The sequence below is a fragment of the Lactuca sativa genome, chromosome 4 (assembly GCF_002870075.4).
Source record: "Lactuca sativa cultivar Salinas chromosome 4, Lsat_Salinas_v11, whole genome shotgun sequence".
Lineage (NCBI taxonomy): Eukaryota > Viridiplantae > Streptophyta > Magnoliopsida > Asterales > Asteraceae > Lactuca > Lactuca sativa.
Genome location: NC_056626.2, coordinates 271,386,230 through 271,405,401, shown reverse-complemented (window position 1 = coordinate 271,405,401; position 19,172 = coordinate 271,386,230). Strand labels below are relative to the sequence as shown.

The 19,172-nt window shown below is 39.5% G+C and overlaps 1 protein-coding gene across 8 annotated transcripts; it reads left to right on the top strand.

The window, feature by feature from the left end:
* Nucleotides 1-5,226: 5,226 nt before the first annotated feature.
* LOC111907752 (uncharacterized) lies at nt 5,227-10,803 on the top strand. 8 transcript variants are annotated; one of them, XM_023903564.3, is made up of 6 exons: nt 5,227-5,593; nt 6,725-6,847; nt 7,663-8,151; nt 8,303-9,496; nt 9,573-9,622; nt 10,341-10,803. In XM_023903564.3, exons 2-6 carry the CDS (start codon nt 6,731-6,733, stop codon nt 10,627-10,629), a joined length of 2,139 nt encoding a protein of 712 aa, XP_023759332.1. In that variant the 5' UTR covers nt 5,227-5,593; nt 6,725-6,730; the 3' UTR covers nt 10,630-10,803. The 8 variants fall into 8 exon arrangements, with proteins under 8 accessions (XP_023759332.1, XP_023759327.1, XP_023759331.1 ...); XM_023903559.3 differs by having other exon boundaries at nt 5,668-6,847; XM_023903563.3 differs by having other exon boundaries at nt 5,227-5,681.
* Nucleotides 10,804-19,172: the final 8,369 nt, after the last annotated feature.

The window sequence follows — 19,172 nt, the reverse complement described above, 5'->3', positions numbered from 1 at the left end:
TATATAAGGGATAGTAAACTCCATTTCAACCTTTTTCACCCTCTCTCTATACTCTCTCTCATAAAACCCGATTTCGTCCCGAAAACCGCAAGTTTCCGCCTCCAAATCGTAAGTTCTTGTACCCTAGCTTGATTTACAACCCATTTCATGTCATTATAGCACACAATTTGACCATATAAGCTGTCAAAGAGGAGTTTACGGCCTAAGAACCTCCTTAGGCTGTAAACCCCTAAAAAGAGGCCAAAATGACCCAAATTTGTCCCTAAAAGCTTGGAAACTAATTGAGGATTTAGCCTAGGAGTGTTTGCACCTTAAAAAAATCAATTTTGGGGCATAAAAGAGGGTTTACGGCCCAAGCACATGCTTAGGCCGTAAACACCCTCTAAGTTTGTTAAATCATGTCCAAAACACTCCCAAACCACCCTTAGGCTTAAGACATAAATTAGGGACTTGCTATTTCGGGTTTGGAACAATTAAACACTAAGAAATGAAGGGTAAAAAGGAGTTTACGGACCAAGCACATGCCTAGGTCGTAAACACCTCCAAACCATGTCAAATGGTAGTTTTAATCCCCCCAAATGGCCTTATACTTCATTATAAATTACTAGGATTGAAATAAGGGCCTTAAACTTTAATAAAACTAAGGGAGTAGGAGTTCACGGCCGTGAACTCCCATGGAGGTGGTTCATGGGCCGTAAACTCCCATTAGGTGCCCAAAAGGTGCCCAACCTCCTTCATTTGACTTGGAAAAATACATAGGATTTATTCTCTACCACTTAAGCCCTTAAAACACCCAAGGAATGTGTCAATAGGAGCTTACGGCCGTAAACTCCCATGGTTGGGGCCGTAAACTCCCATTTGGTCCATTTAAGTGCCTTAAACCCATTCATACATTTTATATTTGGACCTAGCAAAATTCCACAATTGAGATAAGGCCTTTAAGCATCCTAGAAAACCCTCACCATGAGTTTACGGCCGTAAACTCATGGGGAGTTGTCCCAGGGCCGTGAACTATGTATATAGAGTTTACTCTTGAAGAGTAAACTCCATTCCTAAGTCATTCAAGCCCTTAAATGTTACCCGGGACACCCCAAACACTTAACCAAAGTGTTTTCCGCTCCTCAGAGTGTGTATACTTGTTTAATTAGTATTAAATGTACTAATTGTATGTGAACATATGTTATCATATGTTAAATAGGTCGCTAAGTGTGTCCAAGTCTTTACTTGACACCGAGCACCCAACCGACACCTTCGTCGGATCCACTTACACCAGGTGAGTTCATACCCCTGAATGAACCTTTTAAATGTTTTTACATGTTTTATAGGGGGGAATACAAGTTAAACATGCCAGTTATCATATCAATCACATGTGATTGATAACCCGCATGCACAAGGATTTACCACACTGTAAACTGTTTACCAAGTAGGATACTACAAATGGTTTTCCAAAAGGTTTTCACTTGTTCAAAACTCTTACTTATACTGTTTTATCAAAGTTCATTTTAAACTGGTTTATGAAAAGTTTCCAAAGAATTTCTAAAGGTTTTCAAACTTATTTTACCAAAGAACACCAAGTTGTGATTTTCTCAAGTATAAAGGTTTTCTTCCATGTTTTGATACTCCCTCTTAGTTTAAACTCCTACTTGATAAGGCTTTCACTTCGTGATGCGTTTATACTTGTTATTGCTTCTATTTCGCTTATACCTGTAGTCGCTTATACCTGTTAGACGCTCTTACTTCACCTGTTGTCGCTTCCACTTCGTGATACACTTATATTTGGTACGCTTATACTTCACGATTCGGTTAATCCACACTGTACGCTTATACTTCACGATTCGGTTATTCCACACCGTACGCTTATACTTCACGATTCGGTTATTCCACACGATTCAGTTATACATCACAATTTGGTTATACTTCACGATATGTTTCCACTTGTTACACACTCAACCGTAGTTAGATGTATGCCTGTGCTTGTATAGATGCATATAAATAATGATTGAAGGACTTAGGAAGGTTTATCCGCCCTATTTCCTTTTCTTCGCTGAGATGTGGTCTGGTGGGATCGGATTTCCGTCCGAAGGTCGTTTGATTCATTAGTTATATATTATGTATACGAGCATAGCCATATAGGTTTACTCTAGTCAGTTCAGTTATGAGTCTCTACCTTTAGTTCAACACTTATATTAGAAACACACTACCCACTATTTGGGATGCATCTTCGGGACACAGCCTTCTCCGTCGTCTAGTTGGTAACCAGAGTCTCCTGTAGGGAGAGCGGACATTGTGTGTATAGATCTATACGAGATTGACACCCCTGCACCCTGACTGCTAGCTATAGTCCACGGCCTACCAAGACAAGGGGTGACAAATGTCATATTTTATAGACACTTGCAGGGCGTTAGGTACTCTAGTTTCGGTTAGTATGGTTACGAGTATCCCAGGTTACCTTATAATTCATGGCCTTAAGGTAACAATATTTCACACTGTATTTTACACTGTACTTTACACTGTATGCTGAAAACCCACTCTCAGAGTCACACTGTTTTAGACCTTGCTAGCTGTATCTTTCATTTGATACTGTATGGGGTCTGTAGTCTCTGTTTTTAGACCTTGCTAGCCGTACCTTTCATTTGGTACCATCTGGGGTCTGTGTCTCCCTTTGTTAGACTGAGCCAGGCGTGTCGTTTGTTCGATACTCTCCTGGAGTCTATGAGTCCTTTTGCCTTAGTCAGCAGTCTTCACTGCTGAGGCATATGTTATTTTCCCTGATTTCTCTTGCTTTCTTTAATGATCAAATTTTGTATTTTGATAATGATAGCGATTAAGGGAAAACTACTTTTTACCACATAACTCCGTCCAGTCTTGGTAGAAGACTGCCTTTATTAAAGAAAATATAGGATTTTCTGGAAAAGACTCTAATTTATTGGATACTCTAAAACTACCACTTTTCTTAAAGTTATTTGAATAAAATGACACTAAATACTTATGAACTCACCAGCATTTGTAAAAATGCTGATACTCGCTTTTCAAATAACTTGTATTCTCAGGTCAGCATTAGACAGGTACATCCCCAGAGCTTCTGACGAAGACAGTTTAGTACCAAGCTGGACCTATATTATTTACTTGTATTACTTTGATATATTGTAATGTAAACCATGTAAAACTGTTACTATTAATGCAATGTTTTGTTGTACTTTGATTACTATAATGCATGTGTTGTGATACTTGACATGACGTCATCCACCCCAAAACATTTCCGCCGTTCCGGTTTTGGGGTATGACAAATAGTGACATAAAGTAGGTATGGTGTCATAACTTCTTGGAAAAGTCAACCAACCCTTAGATAATGTCTTGTACAAAAGATATTATCTATAGTAAAGATTTCCCCAAAATATGATTAAAATATGAATTTATGGGGTCTTATATGTCAAAATATGAGTTTGGGTGAAAATCCCCCGTGAAAATCATCAAAAATGAGCTTAAAACGCGAAAGTGGTAAAAAACCGGGACCAAGAGGCGAACCTGCGAAGTTCTGAGGGTCAGAACCGAAGGTTCGGTCCAAGAAGGTTGAGACCCGAAGATGGGTGCGGTCCGAGAAAGCTCGCATGCGAGGTTCATCGAGTGGGAAGCGAGAATGAGGTGAACCGAGGACCGAAGGCGAGATGAACCGAGAGAAGGTTCGGTCTGAAAATGCCATGAAGCGAAGGGATGTTTCGGCCTTAAGGAGGGTTCGACTCTAGGGCTTTGGTCCTGAGGGTACTTCGGTCCTAGGGGTGGCTTCGGCCCTACATTGCTGTTTTTCAAATAATCTTCCCGTTTCGAGTGGTTTTTAACTAAGTTAAGGGTCGGGATGCCCCGAGTGATTATAAAAAGTGAAAAAGTGATTTTGAGAGAGATTTGGGAGAGAGAGATAGAGCGAGAGAGATTAAGAGAGACTTTGTTTGTGACCTTTGTTAGTGTTTAGCCTCTTAATGCAAGGTTTGTAAACCCCGTTAAGCCTCGTTATGAATGTTATACGCCCCCGAAGGGTATGTAATAGTGTTTTATCGAGTAGTTACAACACTTACCCTATTTAGGGTTTAAATTTTCTAAACATATGAAACCTCTAAATGATACTTTGTATTAACATATAGAATTGTTCATTAGTATTTTTAGAGTAAGCCTTAACATATAATTGAGCTAGTTGAGTGGACCAGTTTGACTTGTTGACTTTATTTGACTTTGACTTAACCAGAAATTGACGGTTGTCACATTGTGCATATATAGGATGTTGTATTTGCTTTGCCTTTGCTGAGTTTGAGGATGTTGGTAGTGTTTAGAAGGCCATTGAGGTTTAACCTTAATGTTTTTTACCTCCATTTTTCTTGTGTATTTATGTACCTAAAATAGCCTTCTAAACTTGGTTGATGTTGTGTCTATTATTATTTCAGGCATCCCTAATACAGTTAGCTGGAAGGCAAGTCTACATTCAAGAAAGAAGAACAAACAACAATAATGGATCTCATGGTAGAAGTAAGCTTTTGTTAGATTAAGGTGTCTAAGCTCATAATTAAATTGGTATAAACTTGTAATTAGAAGCAAAGTTCTTTTGGTATAAAATAGCCTTCTAAACTTGGTTGATGTTGTGTCTATTATTATTTCAGGCATCCCCGATACAGTTAGCTGGAAGGCAAGTCTACATTCAAGAAAGAAGAACAAACAACAATAATGGATCTCATGGTGGAAGTAAGCTTTTGTTGGATTAAGGTGTCTAAGCTCATAATTAAATTGGTATAAACTTATAATTAGAAACAAAGTTTTTTTTGGGTTGCCCTCATAACTAGAAACTGATTAGAATGACATTTGTCGAGAGAAGAAATAATTTATTAGTTTGTTATATGATCAATAAATTAATTAGAAGTAGATTAAATTAATTAATAATTGATCAGAATTAATTTGAGGTCAATTGGAATTAATTAGAAGTGCAATAGCTGCTTGATAGTTGCTTAATAGTTGAGCAAATGAGAGATTCTATAAACCTCTTAATGTGGACGGTTTTGGGTTCCTTGGATGGAAATCTAGAATGCTTTATTTAATGAAAAAAAGTAGATAATTATCGGGATTTAAAATAATTATATTTTATGTTCAAATATAGGATTTATAGAGTTTCTTGACAACTATATAAATGAGCATAAAGCTTGTATTTTTCGGCCACTTCATCATTCTAATAGTAATATACCCTAGCTAAAAAATCTCATCCTCTCTTCTCTCTTGAGAGTTACAAAGGAGTTAAATATTAAATTTTATAATATCATATGATATTAATGTTTTTGTGAAGTATTTTTCTAAAAATATTAAAATAAATCTTTTACAGAAATGAAATAAATTAGTCAATTTTATTGTTGTCAGAAAATAATAATGTTTAGGTTAATATAATCAGAGCACCACAATACCTGAAAAATTCGAAATCACCATTTTGGTCAAAAACTCGATGACCTGCTTGCCATCAAGTCCGTATAAGAATTCATGTTCTAGAACTAGAACTCTAGAAGATGCATTTCTGATTTGAGCTCGTGCCTACTTCAGTTTCTACCAAAAACTACTTTATTTGGTAAAATTTCTTTTGTGAATTCAACTTGGATCGACGAAAGTGACTATACCTGAAGCATGCTTTCTTGCTTTTAGTACTCAGGAAATAGGTATACAGTGACAATTAATGCTCAATGCAGTTGCAGTGTCTCGATCTTTCTTTGAAGTTCTAACATTAACGTGAAATTGAAATTGAAGACGATTTGGTGGTTGATCTTAAGAGAGTTGTCTGTCAACTCCACTCAAACACATCGTCACATTTGCCTACCAACTGTTTGATGAAATGCTTGAGAGAGATTTGAGGTTTTAAAAATCGTTATTCCTACAGTTATGTTTCAAGCCTCTAAAATAAACGTGCATTTACGTCACACAAACACGTTCCTGGACCTAATGGTTGTCAATATCTCGATAGGTTCAAAAACCAGCTTTAAGAAGTTTAAGCGGTTCATCGCGCTCTATTATCTTTTCCTTTGCATGTTAGATTGCTCTAGTTTTTCTTTTTTCCATCAGGTTCTTTATCACTTCTTTTCCTAGAAGAAGGGAATACCTTTTGTAGATGAGATAATTTACAATAGGTTGACTTCACCCCAACAGGACGTTTATTCCTATCTATCTTACATGTGGTACTGTAAGTTCTCTTAGTTTGCTTAACATCTTAAGCCTATAATTTAAACGTCTATAGCTAGCTTGGAAACACGATATGAAGGAATACAAAGTTCTGACTATTTGTGAAGTTCTCAACATATCCTTGCTTTCTCTGGAAGTAGCCATAAGATTAAATGTTGCACCATATTTAATGGTATTCTGGGAATACACCAATATTTTTCAGAGGGTAACACAAAATTGTAGATCCAATGGAACAAAGAAACTTTGCCCTATCCTAAAATGTGTTATTTATCGCAAGTGAGCTGGTGGTTTGCATATTTGTGGATCATTTTCCTTATCATTATGCTTGCCTTTTCGTTGCAATCAGACCATGCTTAAGAATGTGGTTTTTGTAGCTAACTGGATTGAAGTCAGTTCATGTTGTTTCATTTTCTCTCTTCTTAGTTCTCTACTTCTCTTTTCCCTGTTCCATTGGCAAAATTAATCAACAATTTGAAAAATCTTTCAGCATAACTGCATCTGTTTCTGTTTCTGTTTGTGTATGCAGGCGGAGATGGTTGTTAAAAAGAGTAAGCTCAAGCTCAAAAAGCCACATGATAGTAACACCTTAGACCCTCCAACAACGAACTACATTTTTAAAACCTTGATTTCCTCCCTTGAATCTCACGAGGTACAAATTTTCAAGCAATTAACTTGTTTGTTTCTCCCTTTCGGTATCTGTTTATGATTTTTCCATTTTGTACTCCGTCCCTTTTAGAAAAAATTTGGTACTTTTTCAATTCATATATGACTTGTGGATTGTTGCAAATTAATGTGGGTTGTTTCCCTTTCACATTCTAAGTTTGAAGTTTACCAATTTTCTCATGAATTTTTTAATTTCTTATCAAATCTTGAAATGACTTAGTCCTTTCAGACGCATACAGGACTCAGTACTTGTTTCTTTTTTATTCAAGTTACTTAATCATATTGTGACTGACTATTATTGCATTTGTATCATTATTTATAGCAATTGTTTTTTAAGTATATTTCGATTTTTATGATTTGTCGTTTACAATTTTAAGTTATAACAGTTCTCAGATAAATAGTAATTTGCTATTGAGCATTATTTATAGATGCAAGGGTAAAATGTAATTCACTCCAAAAAAGAAACATTCTTTGTCTACTCTATATCAGTTATTCCAAAGAAACATCACTTATCCATTCAAAACAACACTTTAAGGAAAAGAAAGAAACAGTCCCTTACATAGCATAGCCATGCAGAACAGTTTCTGAATTTTGTTTCTATTTCTGTTTTCTTGTTTGTTGCATCTTTTTTTACAGAGTTGTAGGTATCATATATATATATATATATATATATATATATATATATATATATATATATATATATATATATTATAATATCATGTATAGTATAAATGTATAATCAATAACACCCTCTTCTAAGCCGCTTCCAGCTTGTAACTTTTATTTTTGTTTTATAATCAGGGTATCAAGTCACAACTCTTGAAAAGCACATATTATTTGCTCGTTCAGTTATCTTCAAAGCAACAACTTTCTGTAGGCAAAGGAGGCGATCAAAATGAATTGTTCATGAAAACAAATGAGGGTGAAGTTAGGTTGAGTTTAAGGGATTTATGTACACTCTCCAATACCCTCTTTAAGGATCTTGAAAAGAGGTTGAAGCAGTTGCATGATGTCTCTCTTCAACTGGAAGAAGTAAATCTACTGATAAGATGTTGTGTGGTAACCTTGACAATGGCATTTCATCTACCCCAAAAACATTATTTGGAAAGCGGAAGAGCTTTTCTTCTGATATTCAAAAAGTTAAGTTTACTTCAAGTAGCAGATATGAAGAATTCACATTCTTCTTGTCAATGCATGTGTATTGGTGAGAATTCTTCTGATTCCTTTGCTGAGGTTGCATCTTTACACCTCTTTCATCCCTGCATTCCTTCTATCACGACAATCCTTGAGGTAATTATATATATATATATATATATATATATATATATATATATATATATATATATATATATATATATATATATATTGAACGGCTGATTTTTATCTATATTATATATTAAGATAGTAATTTGCATGTTTTGATGATATGTGATCTTAACAGGTATTTATAGACGAGCTTCTGGTGCATGGGCGTGTGAGAAAGTATTTGCACTTGATTCATTCTTTGTCTCCTGCTAACCAATGTTTATTTAAGCATGGCCCTAATTCTGCTGACTTTGGAATACTGATGGAGATGATATTTGCTCATTTTTCATTATCAATATCCAATGAAGGGTATCTTGAGGAATTTCTTAATAAAATAACGTGGGCCCAGTCTGATGATAGTCACAAATCATTGGGACTAAGCATCACTGCAGCCAGAATTTTGCTGCAAAATCCGGTTTTCCTTTCTTCACCAAACTTATTGCAGGCCCATATCGTTTCATTGGTTTCCAATGTAATTAATCTTGACATAATTACGGAAATGCCCTCACGACTTATCCATCACTACCTTCCGTTATTCGAAAGCTCTGTTACCATGTATACACGACACATGTCCAAATTGAAAACCGAGAACCATTCAGCTAACAATAGTGGCATTTCGGTCATTTTACACACGGAAAGCTCTCGGCCTTCTTTCGAATCGTGTATCGAGCCTACGAAAAGGGCGAATCTCGATGAAACGATAACTGTATTGAATTACTCATGGAACTTAAATCTACGAAGACAGTTTTTCAAGAAAAAACTCGACCTCTTAGGTTCCTGTATGGAGTATATTGACGAAACTGCCCCTCACGTACTTGACATAGCATGCCGAGATGAGGTTATATCTTTCTTAAAATGCATGTTAACGAGAGTTGCTAATGATGATAACGACATCCAACTTCCTCTCAACGGTGACGCCAGTCTGCAAGATATTTGTCTTCTAGCATCTTTATTGATGCTAATGAGCAATTCATTGATTCAATCTATTTGGTGTCTAAAAAACCAACAACATCCCATGGAGTATGATTTTATTTTGGGCATTATCAAATGTTTCAAAGAATTCAGTATCCGTCTTCCCATCCAAAAATTCTCCTACAACATTATGGAAAGCTGTAACGAATCAAGGCTGATGCTTATACATTTTTTGGGATTGCTATCGTTGGGCTTTGATAGCGGGCTTGATTTTTTAGTCAAGAGTTGCATTTCAGTGATAATGGCTTTGACTAATTTATTTGTTTATGAAGAGGGTAATATCGATGCCTTAAAGATATTAGCTGATCCCAGATATTTATCATCACAAACAGAAACATCTCTTACCATTTATGAAAAGGTCAAATTTCTGTTTTTGTGCTTATTCTCACTGTCAATTGTCATGCTAACTGAGTGAGCTTTAACAAATGATGCAGCCTCTTGTAGTGGCAGCCAAGTTTCAGAAGATAAGGGCACTGTATGTGAGGTATGTTACTTAAGCTACTTGTTTAAACTAAGATGGGGTTACATGCAAGAAATAGCATCCTACTTTAATTCATTTGTTTATCATAGCAAGTAAAGGATTAGTTTGTCAGCAACCAATACAAATACAAAGCAATTTGCTAATCGGCTAGATTTTTCAAGGTATAATGTCTTAATGACAAAAACAGACTGAAAATAAATAAATTGAAACTACAGTTTTGTGATTAAATAAACTGCAATGATAATTAATACATAAATAAGTTGAAGTGTGTTGCTATTTCTTGCTTTTATCCCTTAATACATGCTTATCATGCAAGTTTACATTTTCTGTTTATTCTTTTGATATAGCAGCACTTTGCTTACATACATGTGATACATTGTCTCTGTGTAAAAAAAAGCAATCCTAATTCAAACACTTGGGGTTATTCTTTCTGCATTAAGTCAAAAGGAAACACCCATATATAGCTTATTAGAGTAAACCCTGCCCATATTATTAAGTCCATTCAGAGTTGGTTAAAAAGAATATATTCATTCCACCAAATTGCATTAAGCAACAGAGAAGCTGAATCCTTTGAGCCCAGTCAGTTTGTTGTTATGCATTGCAGAACAAGAAGGCATTATTGTAGGTTTGGCCTGAATTGGACAAAATTGAAACTTTTTGTCTCGTTGAAAAAGGTGTTTGTAAAAGATTGCGTACTAATGTTTCCATATGCTTCTCTTAGCAGCAGTGCTTATGCCTCAAATGACTCCACACCAACACAAGGTTTGGATCCAGATAGCATAGAAGAAACTTGCAGTGGGGAGATGTACCTCAAGACCCGATTATTAGGGTCGGGTAATGTGACTGATTTTGATGATTTAGCTGACTTTGTTGAGTGCAAAAAGGGAAAGGATTATGTGGACTGGTTAAAAGATCGAGATAAATTTAGAAAACGGAAAATAAGCAAAAGAGTGAAACGTATGTGGGATAAAAAGAAGCAAGCATGGAGATCTATGAGGGGGAAGGCTTAGATACATTTCATTCAAAAACTCTTGTTTTCAAAGATGTATAGAAAATCATTGTAGGACAATTTGTAGTCCTTTCATTTTGTAAAGTTATTTTGGGGTGACCAATTATTGGTCATAGATAACATTGCTTATGTGGATAAATTGATTTATCAAATTATTATATTATATTCTTAATTATAGATTATCCAAATATAAGTATGTATATAATGCTAGCTTTTATGTTGTGTTTGTTTTTTAGGAATAATCATAAAAATTATGAATTTATTCAATTATGATTTCTGTGGCATTTTCTAAGATGACCATCCTATTCGACATGAGTCATGTTGTTGGACTAGATTAACTTTGTTACGGGCTAACTATAATTATCAAAAGTATATTTTGTTGATAATAAAGTACATCTTGGATTGTTTGATTTCGGGTTTTGGACTAACAATAGGGCTGTAAACGAACATGAAAAGGACTTGTTCACGTTCGTTCGTTTATGTTTGTGAACATACTAAACAAACATAAACGAACAAAGATAAGCAAACACAATTGAACATATATAAACATAATCGAACATATAAATAGTAATGTAATAAAAAAACAATTAAACATATATGAATATAAGTAAACTTAAACGAACGTAAACAAACGTTCACGAACATAAATGAACGAATGAAATCAATGTTCATGTTCGTTTGTTTAACTAAACTAAAAAGAATTTGTGTTTATGTTCGTTCATTTATTAAATAAACGAACTTTCTGCCGAACGGTTTACAAATGGTTCGTTGAACGTTCAGTTCGTTTATAGCTCGAACTGCAGACAAAAGAAAGAGAAAGGAACACAAAAAAAGTTGTCAAAACCTTATGAACCATTCCGAAATTTCATTAAAATGATTTGTTTTGTTCAATGAATTCTAACAAAAAGTTAAGGTAACATAGCAAAAGTGAATTACATACGATAGAATGCATAGGATGTGCAATGTAGTTGAAAACTGATGATATATATTTCAGATGAAGTTCCAATTGTCACCTATTTCTCACAGAAGCAAAGGTTTTGTTTCCTATTATGAGTTCCTGTTTTGATGTTATGGCTTGAGAAATAAGATGATGAATATATTTGATCGTGTTCAAGATAGAGCTATCAGGAGGAAAAACTATGTTTTAGTTAACAAACACAATTGAACATATATAAACATAAACGTACATATAATATAGTAAAATAATAATAAAAAAAACAACTAAACATATATGAACATAAGTAAACTTAAGTGAACGTAAACGAACAACATAAACGAACGTAAATGAACAACACAAACGAACGTTCACGAACATAAATGAACGAACGGGACCATTGTTCATGTTCGTTCGTTTAACGAAACGAACAAGAATTTGTGTTCACATTCGTTCATTTATTAAATAAACGAACTTACCGCCGAATGGTTCATAAACGGTTCGTTGAATGTTCAGTTCGTTTACAGCCCTAATTGTAGACAAAAGAAAGAGAAAGGAACACAAAAAAAAGAGTCGTTAAAACCTTATGAACCATTCCGAAATTTCATTAAAATACTTTGTTTTTTAATGCATACTAATAAAAGTTAAGGTAACATAGCGAAAGTGAATTAAATATGATAGAATGTCATAAGATGTGCAATGTACTTGAAAATTGAAGATATATACTTCAGATGAAGTTCCAATTGCCACTTGTTTCTCACAAAAACAAAGGTTTTGTTTCCTATTATGAGTTCCTCTTTCGCTGTAATGGCTTGATAAATAAGATGATGAGTACATTTGGATCGTCAAACTGTGTTGTAGTTAACATATATACTTGTTTTGTAGGGAAACTTGGTATAGTTGGTGGAATGGGTGAAAAAAATTTCAAAGATTTTTTTCCCATTACGCTTTTAAGTAATAAAATGAGTTTAATGGGGGTGTTGAAGGCAATTATGAGAGTTAAGTTCCCAAAAACAATGTTAACCATTTTTGAAAAGTGTGTTGCAAATAACAAAACAAAATATACATCATCGAAATGGAACCACAGTATGTTTAAAAAGGTTGCATCTCTATGGGAGCCGACTATGTTCCTTGATGAGATCAAGAAGAATATTTCATGTGAAAGTGTGTGTATCAAATCTTTTATCTTCTCTTTTATAAATGAGCAAATAGTGGTGTCGGTGGAAGGTATTGACTATACGGTATGGAGATGTGAAGAAAATTTGAGGATAGGTACATACTATTGTCAAAAATTAAGTGAATATTGTTTGCAATAATGATGTTGATCACGAATATGTAACGACCGAAAAATACAACCAATTTTAAATTTTTCAAAAACAACTCGATTCCATTAAATCTTTACACAAAGGTTTTCAATACAAAACATTTAACGTATTCCTAGAATCACACTACTACAAAATCATGAGGAGCGGTACGATCATGCCTTCGCCTTGCCACGGTCTCCTGAAAACCTGAAAAACATAAAACTACAACTGTAAGCCCGAAAGCTTAGTGAGATATCCCCAAAATACCAACCACATATACCATACACGCATAACATGCCACAACATATCTGATCACAGAACAACCATGCACTTCGGGTCTACTATGTGACTGGTCTGCCGCACCGGCCTACAGTCCACTTGGTCCACCCTCTGAGTCTAGCCATAAACCTCGAGTCTACAATGTGATTGGTCCGCCCGCACCGGGCCTTCAATCCACCTGGTCCACTCTCTGAGTCTATAGTATGACTGGTCCGCTCGCACCGGGCCTTCAGTCGGCCTGGTCCACTCTCCGAGCCTCGGCACGTCTGGTCCGCCCTCTTGGGGCCTACAGCCTATCCGGACCGCTCGCTGGGCCTTCGGAACAACCGGTCCGCCCTGGGTATCTTGGCCTACAGCACAAAGCAGGACCCGCCTCAACCCAACTCCAGTCCAAACAACCATGTGCACATATACATACAATCATATAGCAATTCACAGTCAACAAGCAGATCAAACAGATCACATAACATATCATCATCCTAATCAGGATACCGACCTAACAGGTCACTAGCATAGCATCTCCCTATCTCTCAAAATACCGATCTCAATCAGGTCTCTAACATATACCATCCTAGCTCTCAGGAGGCAAACATATCAAAGCAGTAACATAACAACAACTACCCGGATCTCAATCCGATAAGGGCCGGCCTTGGTGCCTTAGACCCTGTTGATATAGGGAGGATAACTCACCTCGATACTGCCGACTGAACAGATAACCCAAGCTGCTCCGACCACTGACATGAACTCCTCCACTGAACAACAACAAAGCACTGAACTCAAAACAATAACCAACAAATACCAAAATGCCCTTGGAAACCACTGGTCAACCCTTGGTCAAAGACAAGGTCAAAGTCAACCCCTGACTGACTCTACTCGCCGAGTCAACCCGATGACTCGCCGAGTACCCAAGATCAGAACTTCCCTCAATCCGCGACCTAACTCGCCGAGTCACCCCGAGACTCGCCGAGTCCAACAACTCTGAGTCCACTCGCTTATAACTCACCGAGTCATCCCTTGACTCCCGGATTCGACTCAACCAGAAAATATTGGGACTCTTCGACAAGACTCGCCGAGTCCAAGAACAGACTCGCCGAGTCTAAGGCTATCTTCAACCTACTCGCCGAGTTGTTCATACAACTCGTCGAGTTCCAGGCCATCTTCATTCAACTCGTCGAGTTGTTCTTCCAACTCGTCTAGTTCCAACTCATCTTCAAGCAACTCGTCGAGTCCACCCATGTGACTCGCCGAGTACCACCGGTCTGAATCCATACAGAAGCACTCCAGGCCATGCAATTGATCCAAAACATAGATCTAGCCTCCTACAACCCATCCATCATGTAAAGTGGCAAACTTTACGTGAATCCAAAGAGATCTATGCATTTTGCACATTAGGGCTAGGGTTTGGGACATGATAGCTTCACCCAACACTCAACACAGGGACTTAATGCACATTTGGACCATCACCACTCCAGATCTGAGGTAGCAACCTCAGATCTAACTTCCAAACTCCAAAACATACCAAGATAAGCTCCCCCACAAACCCCAAAATGATGAATCCATAAGAGTAACAGCCCAAGGACGAGATATTACCTCAAGAGAACGCCCCAACTGCAATGGAACTCGAATCCAAGAAAAGCCCCTTACTCCAAGCCTCCTACCCTTCAAGATTTCCTCAACAATTGCTTCTCCAAGCTCCCAAATGCAACTTGATCCACTCACATACGAAGTTTAGGGTTTCTGGACTTGAGGGTGAGTAAAGAGGCTGGGGGAATGGATGTTATGTTCTTTATATAGGGCTTAACCCCAAGAATTAGGGTTTTCTCCACTCAGCGGCTACTCGCTGAGTCCATCTCACTGACTCGCCGAGTCGGCTACTTAACACGTGACCAAGTCGCGACTCTACTCGCCGAGTCCATCCATGGACTCGCCGAGTCGCTCTTTCCCAATTTACTCTTTTAGCCCTTCAAGTCTACTCTTGGTATTTCGGGATGTTACAATTCTCCCCCACTTACATTAGGCTTCATCCTCGAAGCCTGCGGCAACTAAATTTCAGAAATACTCCCGCCACGCACCACCTGGCATTAACCCGACCAGGTTCCTCAAAACACAACCATCGAAACTCGAACTCATTTCCTCTTTCCTTGCGGTGTCCTGACCACCGTCTCAAACCGGGCACCGACTGTACCCTCTGATAATCACACTCAACAATCGAGAATCACCCAAGATGCATCACTGCACCAAATCACAACCATCACTCGACCCATATGAGCTAGAAAACCATGAACCATCGGATCCCCGAACCGAATCCCACTCTATCCATTCCATGCTGACGGAAAGACCCATTCTTCAATCTCAGAGCGACTCCCACGAGTTCTCCTCTTGCAATCACATACACATGCTGAACTAGCTCTAGCATCCTCAGGTTGGGAAAACCCGTTACACTGATGATATCCTCAAACATCCCCCAGGATGAACCACTAATACATACCCAATACCCTGATCAAAATCACACTGAGAGCCCAAGACTCTTTCCCTGCATCCCTTCCGAGCCTCTTGGCTCCACACCTACGGAATTCCCTCCGCGACCTTAGCAGACATCCCAAACCGGATGTGCTTCTATTCCACTGCCGCAAACACGCTGCTCAATAACCATACTCGAATTACTCTAATCATAACTCTGCTATGCCGCTTTCACTTCTGTGAACTTGCACTCCCTCTCGGAGTTACACACTTCTCTCTTTTCCTTTACCAAGGAATCCACTTGGCCACACTGCCACTCCGACAAGTGCCACGGTGCTTGCCCAACGCTACACCACCCTTTTATAGCGTATCCGCTATCCATCCAACACACATACTCTGACTCCAATCGCAGGGACTCTCAAGCCCGTGCACTATCTCAACTAATCAAGATCACTACCCGAGGCCAGACCTTCTAACGCAATCAGACTGCATCATACACAATCCATATCCTCGAACCGATCCAACAATACCTTCAGAGTCTTCAGCATGACTGGACCGCCTCACCAGGCCTTCAGCCAATCTGGACCACTCTCAGAACCTTCAGCCGATCTGGACCGCTCTCAGTGCCTTCAGTTTGGCTGGACCGTTCTCCGAGCCTTCGGCCTGACTGGTACGCCTACCGGCCTTCAGTCTATCCGGACCGCTCAACTAGCATTCATCATTCCAAGCTATCTCTCCCGGAAATCCTCCCATGCATACTATTATAGCCCTTTAAGGGTTCCGAACTCTGTCTCAGTCGCACATGCTCGATCCCGGCCTGCTCCCAGGCCCTCCACAATCGAATGCCCTAGGTCTGTATCCCGCCCCGCATGCCCGACACTTGCTCCTATCAGCCTATCCTCTGGACTGACGGAACACTGCTGAATCCCAACCGTTAAGCACCCTCAAATACTCATCGATCTCCCGGAGAATTTTCCAATTCTCCCCCACTTGTAGCACTGATTAACAACCACCGGTCGCCAACACTGACCACCCAGAACAACTCTGCACAAAACCAACACTTACACGCAGACTGATTCCCACAAGCATAAACAACCTTAACAGGATCCCACATCAACACTTATAACTCGCTCGAAAGAAACTCAACCTGCATCTAACCACTCCTCAGAAAGCAGATGCTACCCGGCCTTCAACCCAATGCCAGGTTTCCACTAATAACCCTCATGGATGATAACCAACGAAATTCCCAAAACAACAACCCATAACCAACCCAAAACTCTCAAAACGACGAATACCGCATCGAAAACCACACAAAGATACCAGCACAAAAACAAAACACCACAATAATCACAAGATAACAATATATCAAGAAACAAACATACCCACAGCTGCATCCGGCACTGCTCTGACCTCCTCTGCCGCAAGCTGATAAGCACGACCCTGATCCCTTGGGGGCTCCGCTCCACCCTGACCTCCCCGTGATCCTCAAAGTGGCCGGTGCTGGAGCCTGCACCGGTCCTGCAGCAAGCTGTGGATAGTTGACCCTCAAATGTCCAACCTGATGACAATGATAACAAATCCTCAAATTCTGAACCGATGCTGACTGCCGACAATCCCTCGCATAGTGCCCCTCCTTTCTGCACTTGCGGCATGCACCACCGGACCTACAAACTCCGGTGTGACCCCTCCCACACTTCCCACAAGTGTGGCTGCTCAGATCCCCCACTCTAACATCAACGGTCTTGGACCGTTTCGGTGCCGGCTGCGACTGCACCGGAGCCTGCCTCAGCTCACTCAACTGCAACTCAATCTCTAACTCACGCCGCCTAGCGGCCTCCTGCAACTCCAACAAGGTCTCACACCTCTGCGTAGACACAAACTGTCTGATGTCCCTCTTGAGCATGCTCAGATATCGGGACATCTGAGCCTGCTCCGAAGCGAACTCTGGGCAAAACATCGCCCTCTCAGTGAACATCCTGGTGATCTCAGTCACCGACTCCGAACCCTGCTTCAGCTCAAGGAACTCCTGAGCCAATCTCTCCCTCTCAACTTGCGGAACATAACGAGTGCTGAACATTTCTCTGAACTGATCCCATGAAACCGCAGCCCTCTGCGCATCCGAATATGACCCTGTGGTCAATCTCCACCAATCCTTCGCCCCGAGCCTCAACAGGTTCAGAGCACACCTCACCCTCTGATCAACAGGGCATGAACACGTGAAGAAACACCCCTCCACGTCTGATAACCATCTCATAGTGACGATCGGGTCCTAAACTCCATCGAAGGTGGGAGGCTTCGTATTGTCGAAGTCCCGATACTGAAAGCCCCGATCAGCTCCTCCCCCTGCCGCCGCGGCAGCCGTTTATGTGAGAGCCGCATAGCGCTCATCAAAATACTCAACCATGGCGGTCTTGATCGACCCAAACAGGTCCGGCAACTCAGCCCGGAACAACTCAGCAATCTCATCACGCATGATCTCACGAATCCTCGCATCCAACTCACACGTGCTCATCTGACCGATAACCTCGGGCGGTACTGACCCGCCTGGAACTCCCTCTCCTGATCCGGATCCACTCTCATCATGCCTCGGAATCTCCATACTGAAAAATACCACACAAAATCTCAGACTCTTCCCACTAACCTGGGATCCAACTCTCTCAACCCAACCCTAGAGATCATGGTTTCCTTGATACGCGTATGGGTCCTGTGCTTTCAGTAGTACGGGCCCATAGTACCTTCCACACCTACCCATATTTGTATGAAGTACTACCACAACACCCTAGTGAAAACATGCATAACAGCTCTCAACCCTCACCACTAGAGGAACACTGAAAATCTGCCACAAGGAAACCCTAGGCTACAGGCATCACAAATCAGGCAACATTATCATGAAATCCTGAAGATCCCTAGCCTAACACTAGCATGCTGTTCTATCAAAGCTCAAAACAAATAACATGCATGGTATTTTGGGGTTACTTACTGGCTCCGGCTGATCGTACCTCCGCGTTCTCCTTTACTCATTTTGAAAACCATTTTAAACTCTCTTTTGAAAACTCTCCTCGATTTGAGACTGGAGTCACACGAGTGTTTCTCCAATTCACTCAAACCAAGGCTCTGATACCAACTTGTAACGACCGAAAAATACAACCAATTTTAAATTTTTCAAAAACAACTCGATTCCATTAAATCTTTACAAAAAGGTATTCAATACAAAACATTTAACGTATTCCCAGAATCACACTACTACAAAATCATGAGGAGCGGTACGATCATGCATTCGCCTTGCCACGGTCTCCTGAAAACCTGAAAAACATAAAACCACAACTGTAAGCCCGAAAGCTTAGTGAGATATCCCCAAAATACCAACCACATATACCATACACGCATAACATGCCACAACATATCTGATCACAGAACAGCCATGCACTTCGGGTCTACTGTGTGACTGGTCCGCCGTACCGGCCTACAGTCCACTTGGTCCACCCTCTGAGTCTAGCCATAAACCTCGAGTCTACAGTGTGATTGGTCCGCCCGAACCGGGCCTTCAATCCACCTGGTCCACTCTCT

Excerpts from the sequence above, each read along its gene's own strand:
- LOC111907752 (XM_023903559.3), top strand. The coding sequence starts at position 6,719 with ATGCAGGCGGAGATGGTTGTTAAAAAGAGTAAGCTCAAGCTCAAAAAG. Across the intron at positions 6,848-7,662 it reads CCTCCCTTGAATCTCACGAG|GGTATCAAGTCACAACTCTT; the intron begins GTACAAATTTTC and ends TTTTATAATCAG. Across the intron at positions 9,497-9,572 it reads CTCTTACCATTTATGAAAAG|CCTCTTGTAGTGGCAGCCAA; the intron begins GTCAAATTTCTG and ends CAAATGATGCAG.